The 15,024-nt window shown below is 40.7% G+C and overlaps 1 protein-coding gene across 1 annotated transcript in view; it reads right to left on the bottom strand.

The window, feature by feature from the left end:
- Positions 1-1,265: 1,265 nt before the first annotated feature.
- The window catches only part of SKOR1 (SKI family transcriptional corepressor 1), a 48,359-nt gene continuing 34,600 nt past the window's right edge, over positions 1,266-15,024 (bottom strand). The window contains exons 4-8 of the mRNA XM_073568937.1: positions 7,471-7,539; positions 5,818-5,892; positions 3,904-3,978; positions 3,169-3,234; positions 1,266-2,020 (exon numbers count right to left, since the gene is read on the bottom strand). Coding sequence (XP_073425038.1) covers positions 1,911-2,020; positions 3,169-3,234; positions 3,904-3,978; positions 5,818-5,892; positions 7,471-7,539 — 395 coding nt within the window. The 3' untranslated portion in view covers positions 1,266-1,910. The remainder of the gene's footprint in view (positions 2,021-3,168; positions 3,235-3,903; positions 3,979-5,817; positions 5,893-7,470; positions 7,540-15,024) is intronic.

Here is a 15,024-nt window from a genome sequence, read left to right as displayed (position 1 = left end):
GTCATGGCCAGCCCAATCTCCAGACCTGAACCCCATTGAAAACCTCTGGAATGTAATCAAGAGGAAGATGGATAGTCACAAGCCTTCAAACAAAGAAGAACTGCTTAAATTTTTGTACCAGGATATAATATTGGTTTCTGAACTCTTCCTGAGATAAAACATTAGTATTGTTGTTTCTAAATGATTATGAACTTGTTTTCTTAGCATTATTTGAGGTCTGCAAGCACTGCTTTTTCTGTTATTTTGACCATTTCTCATTTTCTGAAAATAAATACAAAATTTAGTGCTTAGAAATTCGAAGACATTTTGTCAGCTGCGGAATATGTTAGCGCTATATAAAAATAAAGATTATTATTAAAGATTATTATAGAATAAAAGAGCAATTTACATTTTACTCAAAAATATACCTTTAAAGAGAAAAATCAGACAAACTGAAAATTTTGCAGTGGTCTCTTAATTTTTGCCAGAGCTGTATCTGGCCTATGGGGTAGTGTGGCAAAACGGAAGCCTTTTCTTACAAGGAATAACATCCAAGCCTGGCTATGTCTTGCTAAAACCTACATAAAATCTGCCAAAAGCATATGGGAATATGTGTTATGGTCTTATAACACCAAGGTTTAACTTTTTGGCCATAATTCCAAAAGGTATTTTTGGTGCAAAGCCAACACTGCACTTATCCAACTTAACACTATACCCAGAATGAAGCATTGTGGCAGCTGCATTATGCTTTGGGGCTGTTAGCAGCTAGAACTGGGACTTCAGTCAAAGTGGAGGAATTTATAAACAGTTCCAAATGTCAGTCAATTTTAAAACCAAACCTTGAGGCCCTTGCTAAAAAGCTGAAAAGGAAGATTAATTTCACCTTTGAACACAATAACAACCCTAAACAGAGCTGTAAATCAACATAAAAATGACTTTGCCAGAAGATGATGAATGTTTTGGAATGGCCCAGACCTGGACCCTATTGAATCCAATTTTATGCAACCACATTACTTTAGTTCTTTATTTTTCCACAAAAAAAAAATTGTTTATTTTCAATTTGAATTGTACAGATATAGGTGAAATTAAAGGCGGAAAACTTCTGAAATTATTCTTCTTGGTATGTTTTTTCTTACATTACTAGCATTTTAACAGGAGTGTGTAGACTATTTATATTTACTGTATATACTACAATTTGTAATATACATATAACACTAAGAACAATCTTTCTGGTAGTAAAATTGCAAGGAAACTTCTCCTGTGTCTGCTGATGTACAAATCCAAAATATGCTGCAAATTTCATTTATTTAGGAACAAAATTCACTTATACAGATTTTTTTGCCTTTAGAACAAACTGAATTTTCTGTTTTGTACACAAGTTGGAGGATTTCTCCTTAAAGTGCTGTTATTGCATCCAAAATACAAAAGATGGATAAATCAACCAAATATAGAAAATAATTCAAATAACTTAAAAAAATACTGCTTTAATAAGAATCACAGTACATAGATATCCATTGCACGTGGCCACTCTACCACCAATGACCTCTAGTGTAACACTTCTGGTGCCAGACGGACACCCCCATTGGTTCTACTGAGGTTTAGTGGAAACATACAGAATAGGAATTAAAATCGTAAAACAATAATACATTGGACTTTTTTGCAAGAATTGTTTATATATATATTTATATATATTTATATTATATATAGGTGTTGGTTATTAACAAAAGCCTTATATTACACGGTCGATCAGCGGATCATTCCTGGCTCAGATTCCTCAGTGCACAGACATCCTCTTCCTCATTTTACAATATATACAAGTTCACCTATTGGTCCGAGGGGACACTCCAATATGGTCGGCCACGCTTGTGCTTTCTTTCCACTGGAGACAGCAAATGGCTTCATTTCTACAGAAACTATTCCTTGTGTTTCTCTCATGGAGCTGGAGGATACATCAATTTTCTGGGAGCCCAGATATAGCTAAGAGGTGCTGGATTAGAAGACTGGAGGAACAGTTCTCTGTGCAAGGTCTTGGTATCTGCATCTTAAAAAAAAAAAAAAAAAACATTTATAGAAAATGAAAGCATGTACTAAAACATGAACAGTAACTATGCATGTTCACAAATTGGACCTTTTCCATTAAAGCACTGGAGTGGTGTCACTAATCTAAGTTCCTTCCCGCTAGTCTTATATTTACCAGCTGCTGTCTTCAGCTCTTCCCATCTTGTGACCGCGCATTGTGACTGACCAGAAGTCAGAGGTAACGGTCACAAGCTCTCCGTGTAAGTCTATGAGCATTGGTTTTTCTTACATAGACTTACATTGAGACGTGACCTCTGGCTCAACCCAACACATACTGGAGCGATCTGGCAGGTCACAAACTGCTGGAAAACAACCGAAGCTGCACCAGGAACAGATGACGATATCAGCTGGTAAGTATAAGACTAGGGAACTTCGATTAGTGACACCACTTCAGCGCTGCAATAAAAAAAAAATGCTGGAGTGGTGCTTTAAATCTTTTCTAATGAACAGATATCAGCACTATCATACAGACCTATAACCAATCATTGGCCACATTGGTGACTAGTTTCTCACTTGGACCAAAAGGGCCCTCCATCTGGTGCTGCTTCCTATTTTAGTTACTCATAATCGCAGGGCAGAAAGGCCTTGCACCCCAACAATTCCCTTTCCATTCCATGTATTCCAGCACAACCTTTTGGTCATTTCTTCTTTCACATCTCTGACAATGTTGCTATGATAGAAAAATTGGAGGCCCAGTACAAGTTCTGTAGGGTAGTGGCTAGGGCAATTCTGAGCTCATCCACTCCATAACAGTTGCTCTGGTTGCTTCCATGACATCTACACCTTTGTACAGTGGAGTAATTTGAAGCTCAAGGGCCCCAATGCAAAAGTTCCAAAGGGGCCCCCAATTATTGCAAGTGTTTAATAGCATGCGTCTCATATGAATAGGCCTAAGTGACTTTTTGGGCCCTTAGGTGATGGCATCCCCGGCACCTATAGTAGCTACGTCACTGTCTTTGTATACTTCCAACATTGCTATGACTCTTCTATGCATGTTCCTAACATACATATATGTTCAGCGTATGTGAGGCCGCTCTTGTTCTGTATTCACAGTTTTTATGCAGTTGAAATTGCTCCGTGACACACTTTTCTCGTCTCCTTTGCTAATACCTTTTAATTTCTGCTGGATGGCATAGCGCGCTTTCCTCTCTTGATCCAGTTCATTACACAAGGTGTCTGGGGAAAGAAGGAAGACTTTAGCTTCTCATGCTCAATGACAGGCTCTTCTCCAAATACTCAACCCCTTCCTTCCCAGTAAATACACATCCTTCATATACATATTTTCTAGTCTGATTGGAGCCACCATACCAGTGTCCTTAATATAAAATATTTTGTCTATATTTCCGTCCACTTAATTATCCTCTTCATAGTACAATTAGACAAATATCCTTGTTCACTATATAATAAGCATAAATGGCACAAAATGCACAGATGTAGGTGTTCAGCACTGTACATGCGGGGGAAGGCACCGGCGTCGAAAAGACTGGGTTAAAAGCAGAGCACTTTGTTAGAAGTGAGTTACAGTAAGGACACTGCCTGTGATTTTGCGCTGGGAGGCAGATGGATACGAGTGGAATTAAACACAATCGCAGGCATTAACACGCAGGTAATTTTACGCCTCGATTTTTAATTTAGAAACCCATGCAAATTAGTGTGCAGAGGAGTTCAATCACTGTTTGGTAATGGTGCCTGCAAGGCCCGAGCGAGGCTTGTTTGCAATGTTTAGGCTAATCAGAGGATATTAAATAAGAAAAAATAATTGTTAAATTACCTTGCATTTAAACCTAGGCGACTGAGCGGATTGGAAGCAGCGTCAGATGAAGGCAGAACTGCGGGAGAACTTACCTCTGACAATCTGCAGCTGCTGGACCATCTCTTCTCTGTATGCCAACTCCCTCTTCATCTGGTCCTGGAAATTATCTAGAAAAAAAAAATAGAGGGAAATGAAATAAACAAATATTTCCCGACAAAAACAAGCGCAGGATATTAGTGACAAGTATATTCCCACGCCAGTGTGGACCGGTGAGCCTCCTGACACTGCTAAGCTGTTCCAGGCCATCAAACCACTATGTTCTAGGAGGCAGAAAACCATAAGGTCACGTTGCAAAGGCAGTAATCGCGGCTTCTTGTTCTTCTTGTCTACGATAGCGCTAGGAAAGCAGTACATGCCCAGGGGATGTTTCAATTATATTCTCCCTAGTTGACTTTCTAATTCAGGTTTTGCAATTTAGATGGTTCAGCGTCAGTACAAAGTGCATGCCCATGGAATCCGGGAGAATAATTGTGAAAGTGGCTTTTAATATCACATTTACTTACTATTATAGCAAATGTACCTACTTCTTAACAGCTTATAAGCCCTTAAAGGGTACCGTTACTCATTGTTACATTATAAATCAATAGTACACATTAAACAAGCAGCTTTGTAATACATCTTATTAGAGAGATCTGCTTCTTTCTCCTCTTGAACTGATCTTTTGTTCTCAACTCACGGGTAAAATCTGTATTCAGTGAAGACAGATTTTCCCATTAATGAGACAGGAGATGAGAGTTGTGCTTTTAAAATTCTATGGAGCGAAGAAAGGGGAGACAGACCCTGCCATCCTGGAGCAAGATCTCCTAAGAACTTTAGAAGTACCAGCTGTCAACAAATATTTCAGTAATGGGAAAATCTTTATTCGCTGAAGACAGATTTTATCCGTGAATTGAGAATTTTGTGAATTAATGATCAGTCCTGGCGGAGATAGAAGTGGATTTCTTTAATTAGAAAATAAGAAACTTTGTGATATATCTTATGTACAATCGATTAATATTTAAAAAAAAAATAATGATAGTAACAGTTATATTGTGCCCACAGAGAAATAATTGCAGTATTTTACACCTTACCAACTAGCTTTTTTTCTATAGTTTTAATGCATCTAAATTTCCTGTCTTCAGATCCTGCGTAAGCCTAGGCGTCTCCATGGTAACAGACTACAAATAAACTGTCGTCTGATACTGCAGTCATGTTCCCTCCCATCAGTCCTCTACTTTTTTGTTTGGCCACGTTCACACTCTCAATATTTGGTCAGTATTTTACCTCAGTATTTGTAAGCCAAAACCTGGAGAGGAACAATCAGAAGAAAAGAATAATAGAAACCCGTCACCACTTCTGGATTATCAGCCACTCCTGGTTTTGGCTACAAATACTGAGGTAAAATACTGACCAAATACTGACAGAGTGAATGTGGCCTTAATATGTATTTGGAAAGTTATTAAGAAGTATCAGAAGCACAGAAGAGAGTATGACTGCGGGATCACACTGACTACCACTAGTCCTATTAGGTATCAATTATTTATATGCATTATATGTGAATTTTCCAAATCCTGTCTTTTGACTGGTTGTCGTACTATATATTTACACATGCTAATTTATATGTGTCAATTATCTTCAACATTCGCTCCTTTCTAAATGACTGTAATGAATTGACCGGTGTAAATGCAAAATAATATCGACGCTAAAATGCCTTTATTGCTGATCTTGATGGATCTCGCTGGCAAATCATCATTATTTGTTTCTTGATCTGTACATGTAAGTTTCAGTCAATGTGGCCGTCACCCAGTGCCAGAGCCATTGCTAACTGACAAAATACTTCCTCACTCGGACAAAGGGGTTCGCCTACCCCCCAAAAAACAAGATATTGCACAAATGGAAAAAAACAGCATGCCTCCCACATGCATAATACAAGTATAGAAGTCCGCCATTAATGCAGCTTATCATACCTTTCAGGCTTTGGAATTCCCTTTCCAGCTTTTTCCTAAGATCCATCTGTTCCACCAACAATTTCTGCAGCTCATCTGTTAAAAAAAAAGAACAATCAATTACAGAGGAAAAACCTAAATACACACAAGAAAAATCTGTTTTTGGAAAGTGTTGGTTCTCCTGGCAGAGATCCAGCAGATGTAGGGAGTCTTAGGGCTGGCTCACACCACCATATAAATCAGATAAGTGTTATCCGATTTTTTATTATGCAAATTTTCTCTTCAGAGAGGAAGACGACTAGAACTCTAGTCCCGCTTATTGGAAGTAGCAATCCTAAAAGTCAATGTTGACCCTTTAACGAGTCTTGTTACATGACTTAGGATAAAAGCCAAGCCAGAATCTCAATTTGCAGACACTGTGTTTCGGGGTACTGCCCCTCGTCAGTGCAAAGTGTGAGATCTGGTTTGGCTGTGTGAGAGGCGTCTGACCGATATCCAAGAAGTATCATTTCTCCTTGCGGAGAATGACATGCTAAGGAGACTTAAAGCCGCAATGCTCCTCTGGGAAATATGCTAATTATGCAAATTGTCTCTTCAGACAGGAAGAGGATTAGAACTGTGACAGAATCTGTCTGTGAAAAAAATTGCAGTTTGTTGCGACTTCACTCCGAAATCGGTTGGATGCAAAAAAAAAAAATATCAGATGCCATACTGAGCCACAAACCTGGCATACTGATACATTACAATTCTGTAATATAAGAAACTAAATGGTTGTGTAAGGGTGGTTTCACATTAGCGTTTCAGGGCGCAGCGACGGCCTGCTCACGGCCGCCACTAAGCCCCGCCCCTGCCACGCCTCCTCCGGTAGCTCCGCCTACAGGTTGCGTTTGGCGCTGGTCGGCGCACCGTCAAAAGGACGCATGCGCCGCCAAACGCATACTGCGCACGGCCTGCGTCCCCAGTGATAAAGATAGGGGACACAGGACGCATGCAGCGTCATGCGCCCGTAGGCGGAGCTATCGGAGAAGGCGCAGCAGGGGGCGGGGCTTAGCGGCGGCCGTGCGCAGGCCGTCGCTGCGCTCTGAAACGCTAACGTGAAACCACCCTAAATGATTAAGAGCTGCTGAGTAGAGATGAGCGAACCCGAGCTTAAAAGTCCGAGGTTCATACCGGACAGTTAGTGTCCAGTGCTAAACTCTGAGCACGGACTTCTCCCGGAAATCCATTGCAATGTTCGGAGAGGGGGAGAATTTTTCTAACTGCAAAGTTCGAGTCCACATTGTTTTCAATGCAGTTTGGATTCTGGTTCATGTTTGGGTGCAATTCTGATACCGGAACCGAACTTTGGAATAGCGTTTGGGTGGGGTACCAGAACCTTCCATGGGTCTGCACATCACTAATGCTGAGTAGAAAAAAAAACTGATTGCACACGAGCAACACATGAAAAATCAAACCTATTTTATTATACGTTCCTGTAGCCTCAATGAAAAACTCTGGAGTCTTCTGGTCAGTAGCATTATTATAAGCTACATGGCTGCATTACATTAGTGTATCGCACAGAAAATCTCTACCCTGACTTGCATGAACACAGTTTCTGTACAGTTTATCATTTTATTTTCCTACATCGTGGTTGCATGAACAGAAGCTTGGGCAGCAGCAGAAGAATTCACTCACCTTTTGCCATGTTCTCAATATCTTTTTCTACAAACTGGGTCCCAGTGACATCGATTGGACTGTCTTCCCCTGTTTGTGATAAGCGAGAACAGTGAGACTAATGCCGACTATAAAAATCACCTTTATGATCCACATAATATTACATGGAAGTGAAAAACAAATGTAATTGTATCCTGCAGCATATAATAAAGCATATTCCTTCTCCAATGCTTCCAATGCATACTGAGTGGAAACTATGGCAACTTAAAATAACTGTCTGAACTGATTAACAGTGATGGGAAAGGGGATTTGTCCCAGACACCGGGTATGGGAAATATAACAAACAGCAATATTCAATGATAGATGTTAACATTTGCATCTACATAGTAATATAATGATGCTACATTGAGAACCTTTAAATAGATAAAGCAATATAAGGGCTCATTCAGACTAGTGTTACCCAGACGTGTGGCGCCTGAGTAAAAATCGTACAGCACAATGACCAACGTAATTCAATAGGGCCACCCAGTTGACAGTTTTTCCACACGGAAAAAACTTGCCGCATGCATTATTCTTTTCTGAGTATCGAATGGGAATCACCTATAAAAGTCTAAAAAAAAAAAAATCAGACCCCATACAGATTATCTGTGCGGCACCTGATTTTTACGGATATTACGGATATATTGCAATTGTTAATCTAAGAAACTGTATTTGGTCACGTACATTTTAAAATGTTATGTAAAAATGGACACACGGATGGCATGTGGATGACAATATTAATGCAGTCATCTGCATTTTCTGGATAAGACTCGGATAATTTTTTCATACGCTTGTCTGACCCTGACTCTAAGAGCCATAAATGGTCAGGACTTATAACATGTGTGAGATCAAGCATTTATCCATAAGAAATATTGATGCTTTATTTCTATAGCAGTCTTATCATTCATATACATTCCAGTCTAAAACGGCGCTCACAACCTTTTTACATAGAGAAGATGCATATGTTTCTTAGCATAATTTTGGAATACCCATTCAAAAAGGAAATAACCTCAAATACACAGTATATTGCCAACCATGACCCCAATAATGTAAGCCCTACCATAGTGTTACCATATATCCCTACTCTAGTGTTACCATATAGCCCTACCATAATGTTACCATATAGCCCTACCATAGTGTCATTATAATACCTTACCATAGTGTTATTTATACTACTCTTTACACTACTCTACCATAACGTTACCATATAACCCTACACCATAGTGTTACCAGCACTGTTCCCATTGGGGCTCACATTCTAGTGTGGGAGACAACAGTGCTAACCACTGAGCCACTGTATTGCCCCCCCCCCCCCCGAAAATGCCCTATAGTGTTATTATTTTGACCTACCAGACTAATCAAACAGCCCTTCCAGTGTTTTTTCTACTGCCCTACAATAGTATTACCATGTAGTCCTGCCAAAGTGCTTCCATATAGCTCTACCATAGTGTTATTATAATGCCCTACCATAGTGTTATCATATAGTCCTACCATAGTGTTACCATAGTCATACCATAGTGTTATATAGTTCTACAACAGTGTTACCATGTAGTCATACCATAGGGTTATCATATAGTTCTACCATAGTGTTACCATATGGCCCTTCCATAGTGTTATTTATACTGCCTCACAATAATGCTACCATATAGCCCTACCATAGCGTTATTATACTGACCTATTAGATTGTTACCATACAGCCCTACCATAGTGGTATTACACTGCCTTACCATACCATACTGACCTACCACAGTGTTATTATACTGCCCTACCATAATATTATACTGGCCTACCATAGTATTATACTGCCTTAGTGTTCTTATACTGCCCTACCATATTATTATACTGCCCTAGTGTTCTTATACTGCCCTACAATATTATTATACTGCCCTACCATAATAATAATCTTTATTTTAATAATAATAATATTTATATAGCGCTAACATATTCCACAGCGCTTTACAGTTTGCACACATTATCATCACTATCCCGGATGGGGCTCACAATCTAAATTCCCTATCAGTATGTCTTTGGAGTGTGGGAGGAAACCGGAGTGCCCGGAGGAAACCCACGCAAACACGGGGAACATACAAACTCCATGCAGATGTTGTCCTTGGTGGGATGCGAACCTAGGACTCCAGCGCTGCAAGGCTGCAGTGCTAACCACTGAGCCACCGTGCTGCCCATAGTATTATACTGCCTTATCATAGTTGTTATACTGCCCTACCATATTATTATACTGCCTTATGTTATTATACTGCCTTATCATAGTGTTATTATACTGCCCTACCATAGTGTTTTTATACTACTCACCACCAGAAGAAAGCTGTAGCTAAAATGAGCGTAGGGGTGGGCACCGTGCCAATAAGTGGGTAGCTTACAGGTACATTATCTAGATATATCATGTGATTACTTGTTTGCGCACTGTGCATATAGTATCACTTCCATTTAGCTCAAGACAACTTTAGTATTATTTTACAATTATTTAAACACTATTTATCTTTAGTCTATGGATTTTTTTCAGAATTCTAGACTTTCTTTATAATGATATATTTGTATCCTGGCTCTGCCCATCTTTGCTCAAGCATGTCGCCTTTCCACCTGAGTTACTCACTTTTTTATCTTCTGTTCTTAACAATTTAATAAAGATTAATTTAAATTACCATTAGCTATTTGTACATTTTTCGATATAGGATTTATTGGTGCTTTGTATGCCTAGCCTAACTTTTTCATATGTTTTTGGGAGATATGTAGATTGGCTGTATATATTTATACCTCTTTATATATATTTATTTCTGCTGCTATCTCACACTATGTACATTAGATGATTATTTACTCCACCATAGTGCCACCATACTGTCCTGCCATAATCTCCCACCATAGTGCTGTCCTACATAGTGTCATCATTTAGCCCTACCATAGTAGTATACTGCCCTACCAAAGTGCTATTACACAGCTCTGGCAAAAATTAAGAGACCACTTTCAAATGTTCAGTTTGTCTGATTTTTCTCTTTATAGGTATATTTTTGAGTAAAATGTAAATTGCTTTTTTATTCTATAAACTCCTTACCACATGTCTCCGAATTTCCAAGCAATAAATTTTGTATTTTTTTTCTGACAAAGAAAAATGGTCAAAATTTAAAAAAAACAGTGCTTTCAGACCTCAAATAATGCTAAGAGAACAAGTTCACAATCATTTAGAAACAACAATACTAACGTTATAACTCGGGAAGAGTTCAGAAATTAATATTTTGTGGAATAACCATGATTTGTAATCACAGCTTTCATGCGTCTTGGCATGCTTTCCACCAGTCTTTCACACTGCTTCTGGTGCAAAAATTTAAGAAGTTCTTGACTATCCATCATCCTCTTGATTACATTCCAGAGGTTTCAATGGGGTTCAGGTATGGAGATTGGGCTGCCCATGACAGGGTTTTGATGTGGTGGTCTCTTAATTTTTGCCAGAGCTGTATTTTCATAAGAGTGTTATTATACTGCAGTACCATGGTGTTACCATACAGCCCTATCATAATTTTACCATACTGCCCTACCAGTGTTATTATTCTGCCTTATCCTAATTTTATTATTTTGCCCTACCATAGTGTTGCATTCTGCCTTACCATTGTGTTATTATGTTGCCCTGCCATAGTGTTATTCTACTGCCCTACCATGGTGTATTTATACTGCCATACCATGGTGTAATTATACTGCCTTACAATAGTGTTACCATACAGCCTTACCATAGTGTTATTCTACTGCCCTACCAAAGTGTTCTTATACTGCCTTACCATAGTGTCCTTATACTGCCCTAACATAGTGTTCTTATACTGCCCTACCATAGTGTTATTCTACTGCCCTACCATAGTGTATTTATACTGCCATACCATGGTGTAATTATACTGCCTTAAAATAGTGTTACCATACAGCCTTACCATAGTATTATTCTACTGCCCTACCAAAGTGTTCTTATACTGCCCTACCATAGTGTTCTTATACTGCCCTACCACAGTGTTCTTATACTGCCCTACCAGTCTTATTAGACTGCCCTACCATAGTGTTATTATACTGCCCTACCAGTCTTATTATACTGCACTACCATAGTGTTCTTATACTGCCCAACCAGTCTTATTATATTGCACTACTATAGTGTTATTATACTGCCCTACCACAGTCTAATTATACTGCCCAACAAGAGTCTTATTATACTGCCCTATCATAGTGTTATGGTGCCATACCATACTGTTATTATATTGTCCTACCATGGTGTAATTATACTGCCTTACAATAGTGTTACCGTACAGCCTTACCAGTGTTATAGTGTTTTTCTACTGCCCTAAATCTATTTCCCTACCATAGGTTATAGTGTTATTTTACTGTCCTACCATAGTGTTGTTATGGTGGCTTACCATAGTGTCATCACACAGCCCTAACATAATGTAATTATACTGCCCTACCATAGTGTAATGGTTATCACATTGCCCTACCATAATGTTATTATACTGCCATATCATAGTGTAATTATACTGCCATACCAGTGTTCCCATTCTGCCCTACCATAGTGTTACCATACTGACACACTATTAGATTTAGCTGGCAGCCAATGTTCTGAGGAGGTAATGATATTTAGTGTAGGGTTATGTGAACAAAAGAACCATAAAAAAGTAGCTACTGTAATAACACAGTTTTTGAAGCTCAGATTAATACATGTATGACCAATGTAACAGACATCTATCAGCTTGACTCGATCACTTAGTCCCATAAACATAACCATTATCATAATCATAACATAGTTTCTCTCATCTATTTATATAATTGCCTTGTAATGTTTTCATTTCCTGTTCTGTCCAGATGTCACCGTATCCTAGAATTCCAAGCGGAGGAAGTTCACCGACCTCCATATTGGGACACCCAAGTGATGTCTTAATATGGAAACTGCTGCTGGTACCAACCTATTGCGCGATATCACCAGCAGAACACTGTTGCGCCACACACACACTCAATACGCCGTACGCACCACACACACTCTCAGACTCACACACACTCACAAACTCACGCAGCCTCTTGCGTGGTACCACCAGCGGAACACCATCGCACTGCGCCTGCGCGAATTCCACGCACGCGCAGTGTATCTGTCAGGAACACCGCACTGCACTTGCTCACTGAGCCAGTGCGCGTGTCCTGAGTAAGACAACCTGTGCTCAGAGATACCTGTGGAGCGGGCAGCAGCAGAGAAGATGCGTGCTTCAGACCCACAGGACCTGAAGCATGTGACTGCTGGGGGCGTGGCCTAAACTCTCAAGAGTTAGGAGCTGCAGGAAAACTCCTAGAATGGTAACTACGGAACAAAGTTACTAATAGGCATAGACAGGGAAATAAACCAGATCAGGCCGGGGTCAAAGCACGAGATAGCACAACAATTACCAAAGGGCAAGACAGAACGGATAGTCAAGACGTAGCCAAGAAGTCAGAAACCAGAGAAGCAGATATACAGTACAGAATCAACAGGCAAACTCACAACGGGGGACAGAACCGGATCAGAACCATATAAGCAAGCTATAAGACAACGAACAGGCACACAGGGGTCACAACACTCGGCCAAAGGCAAAAGTATAACTGACAGGGATTGGAGTATCTCAGGGCAATAAAAAGCTCTGCCTGAACCAAAGAGAGGACACAATAATTAACCCCAGGTGTGCAGGTCAAAGCCTGCACTGAGCTCAAGACATTAACCCCTGACGTGCAGGTCAAAACCTGCACTGGGATCATGACAGTACCCCCTCTCTCAACGGGGGGCCTCTGGACCCCCAGGCTTCCCCGGGTAGTTGGCATGGAAAGCCTGAACAAGGCGATCTGTATGTACAGAGTGAGCAGGGACCCACGAGCGATCCTCCGGTCCATATCCCTTCCTGTGGACCAGGTACTGCAAAGAGCGGCGCACCCGCCGAGAGTCCACAATATGTCCAACCTCATACTCCAAGTGACCCTCCACCAACACTGGAGGAACAACAGACTCGGAGTTCTCCTTGACAGACCCCACAGGTTTCAACAGAGATATCTTTAAGGAGGCGGGGAGACGCAACCTATATGCCACCGGGTTGACCATCTCCATAATCTCGTACGGACCAATGAACTTTGGTCCCAATTTAGCTGACGGTACCTTCAAGTTGATGTTACGTGTGGAAAGCCAAACCTTCTCCCCCACCTGAAACATGTGTCCCGGGGCCCTCTTTTTGTCAGCAAAATATTTGTACCTCCCCTGGGCCGGAAGAGATATTACGCTGGACTTCAGCCCAGAGGTTTTTTAACCATTGGACGGACCCCTCTGCCCCTGGACAACCGGAATCCACCCGTGAAAACTCCCCAAAATGAGGATTAAATCCATAATTGATTAGGAATGGGGACATGTTGGTGGACTGACTCACCCGGTTGTTAAAAGCGAATTCCGCCAACGGTAACGCATCACACCAATCCTCCTGTCTGGCGGAGGTCAGACATCTGAGAATTAGTTCCAGGAATTCATTGGTGCGTTCCATCTGACCATTACTCTCCGGGTGATATGCTGACGAGAAGGAGAGTGATATGCCCAATTTCATACAGAATGCCCTCCAAAATTTGGCCACAAACTGCACACCTCTGTCAGACACCACATTCAGAGGTACCCCCATGCAATCGGACCACATGCTGCACGAACAACCTTGACAATGTTTCTGCTGAGGGTAGTGATGCCAAGGGAATGAAATGGGCCTGTTTTGAAAACCTATCCACCACCACCCAGATCACGGTATTGCCCCTGGAAGGTGGAAGACCGGTAATAAAATCCATGGAGAGATGAGTCCATGGCCTATCAGGAACCGGTAAAGGTATGAGTTCCCCAGCCGGCCGGTTATGCGAGCCTTTGGAACGGGCACAAACTCCACAAGCAGCAATGAATTTCTTGACATCGGACCCCAGTGAAGGCCACCAAAAAATCCTGGCTACTGCCTCTCTAGTGGCCGTCATACCGGGATGAGCACTCAGCCTAGACTCATGAAACTCCTGCAGAAGTCTAGGCCGCAATAAATCCGGAACAAACAATTTATCCCCTGGCCTGGTCGTCGGAGCTACAGTTGTGGCCAAAAGTATTGACACCCCTTCAATTCTGTCAGATAATACTCAGTTTCTTCCTGAAAATGATTGCAAACACAAATTCTTTGGTATTATTATCTTCATTTAATTTGTCTTAAATGAAAAAACACAAAAGAGAATGAAGCAAAAAGTAAAACATTGATCATTTCACACAAAACTCCAAAAATGGGCCAGAGAAAAGTATTGGCACCCTCAGCCTAATACTTGGTTGCACAACCTTTAGCCAAAATAACTGCAACCAACCGCTTCCGGTAACCATCAATGAGTTTCTTACAATGCTCTGCTGGAATTTTAGACCATTCTTCTTTGGCAAACTGCTCCAGGTCCCTGATATTTGAAGGGTGCCTTCTCCAAACGGCCATTTTTAGATCCCTCCACAGCTGTTCTATGGGATTCAGGTCTCGACTCATTGCT

Source organism: Dendrobates tinctorius, unplaced genomic scaffold (genome assembly GCF_039654945.1).
Source record: "Dendrobates tinctorius isolate UK_male_01 unplaced genomic scaffold, ASM3965494v1 ptg000022l, whole genome shotgun sequence".
NCBI classification, from domain to species: Eukaryota; Metazoa; Chordata; class Amphibia; order Anura; family Dendrobatidae; genus Dendrobates; species Dendrobates tinctorius.
This window is presented reverse-complemented; position numbering and strand designations above follow the sequence as displayed.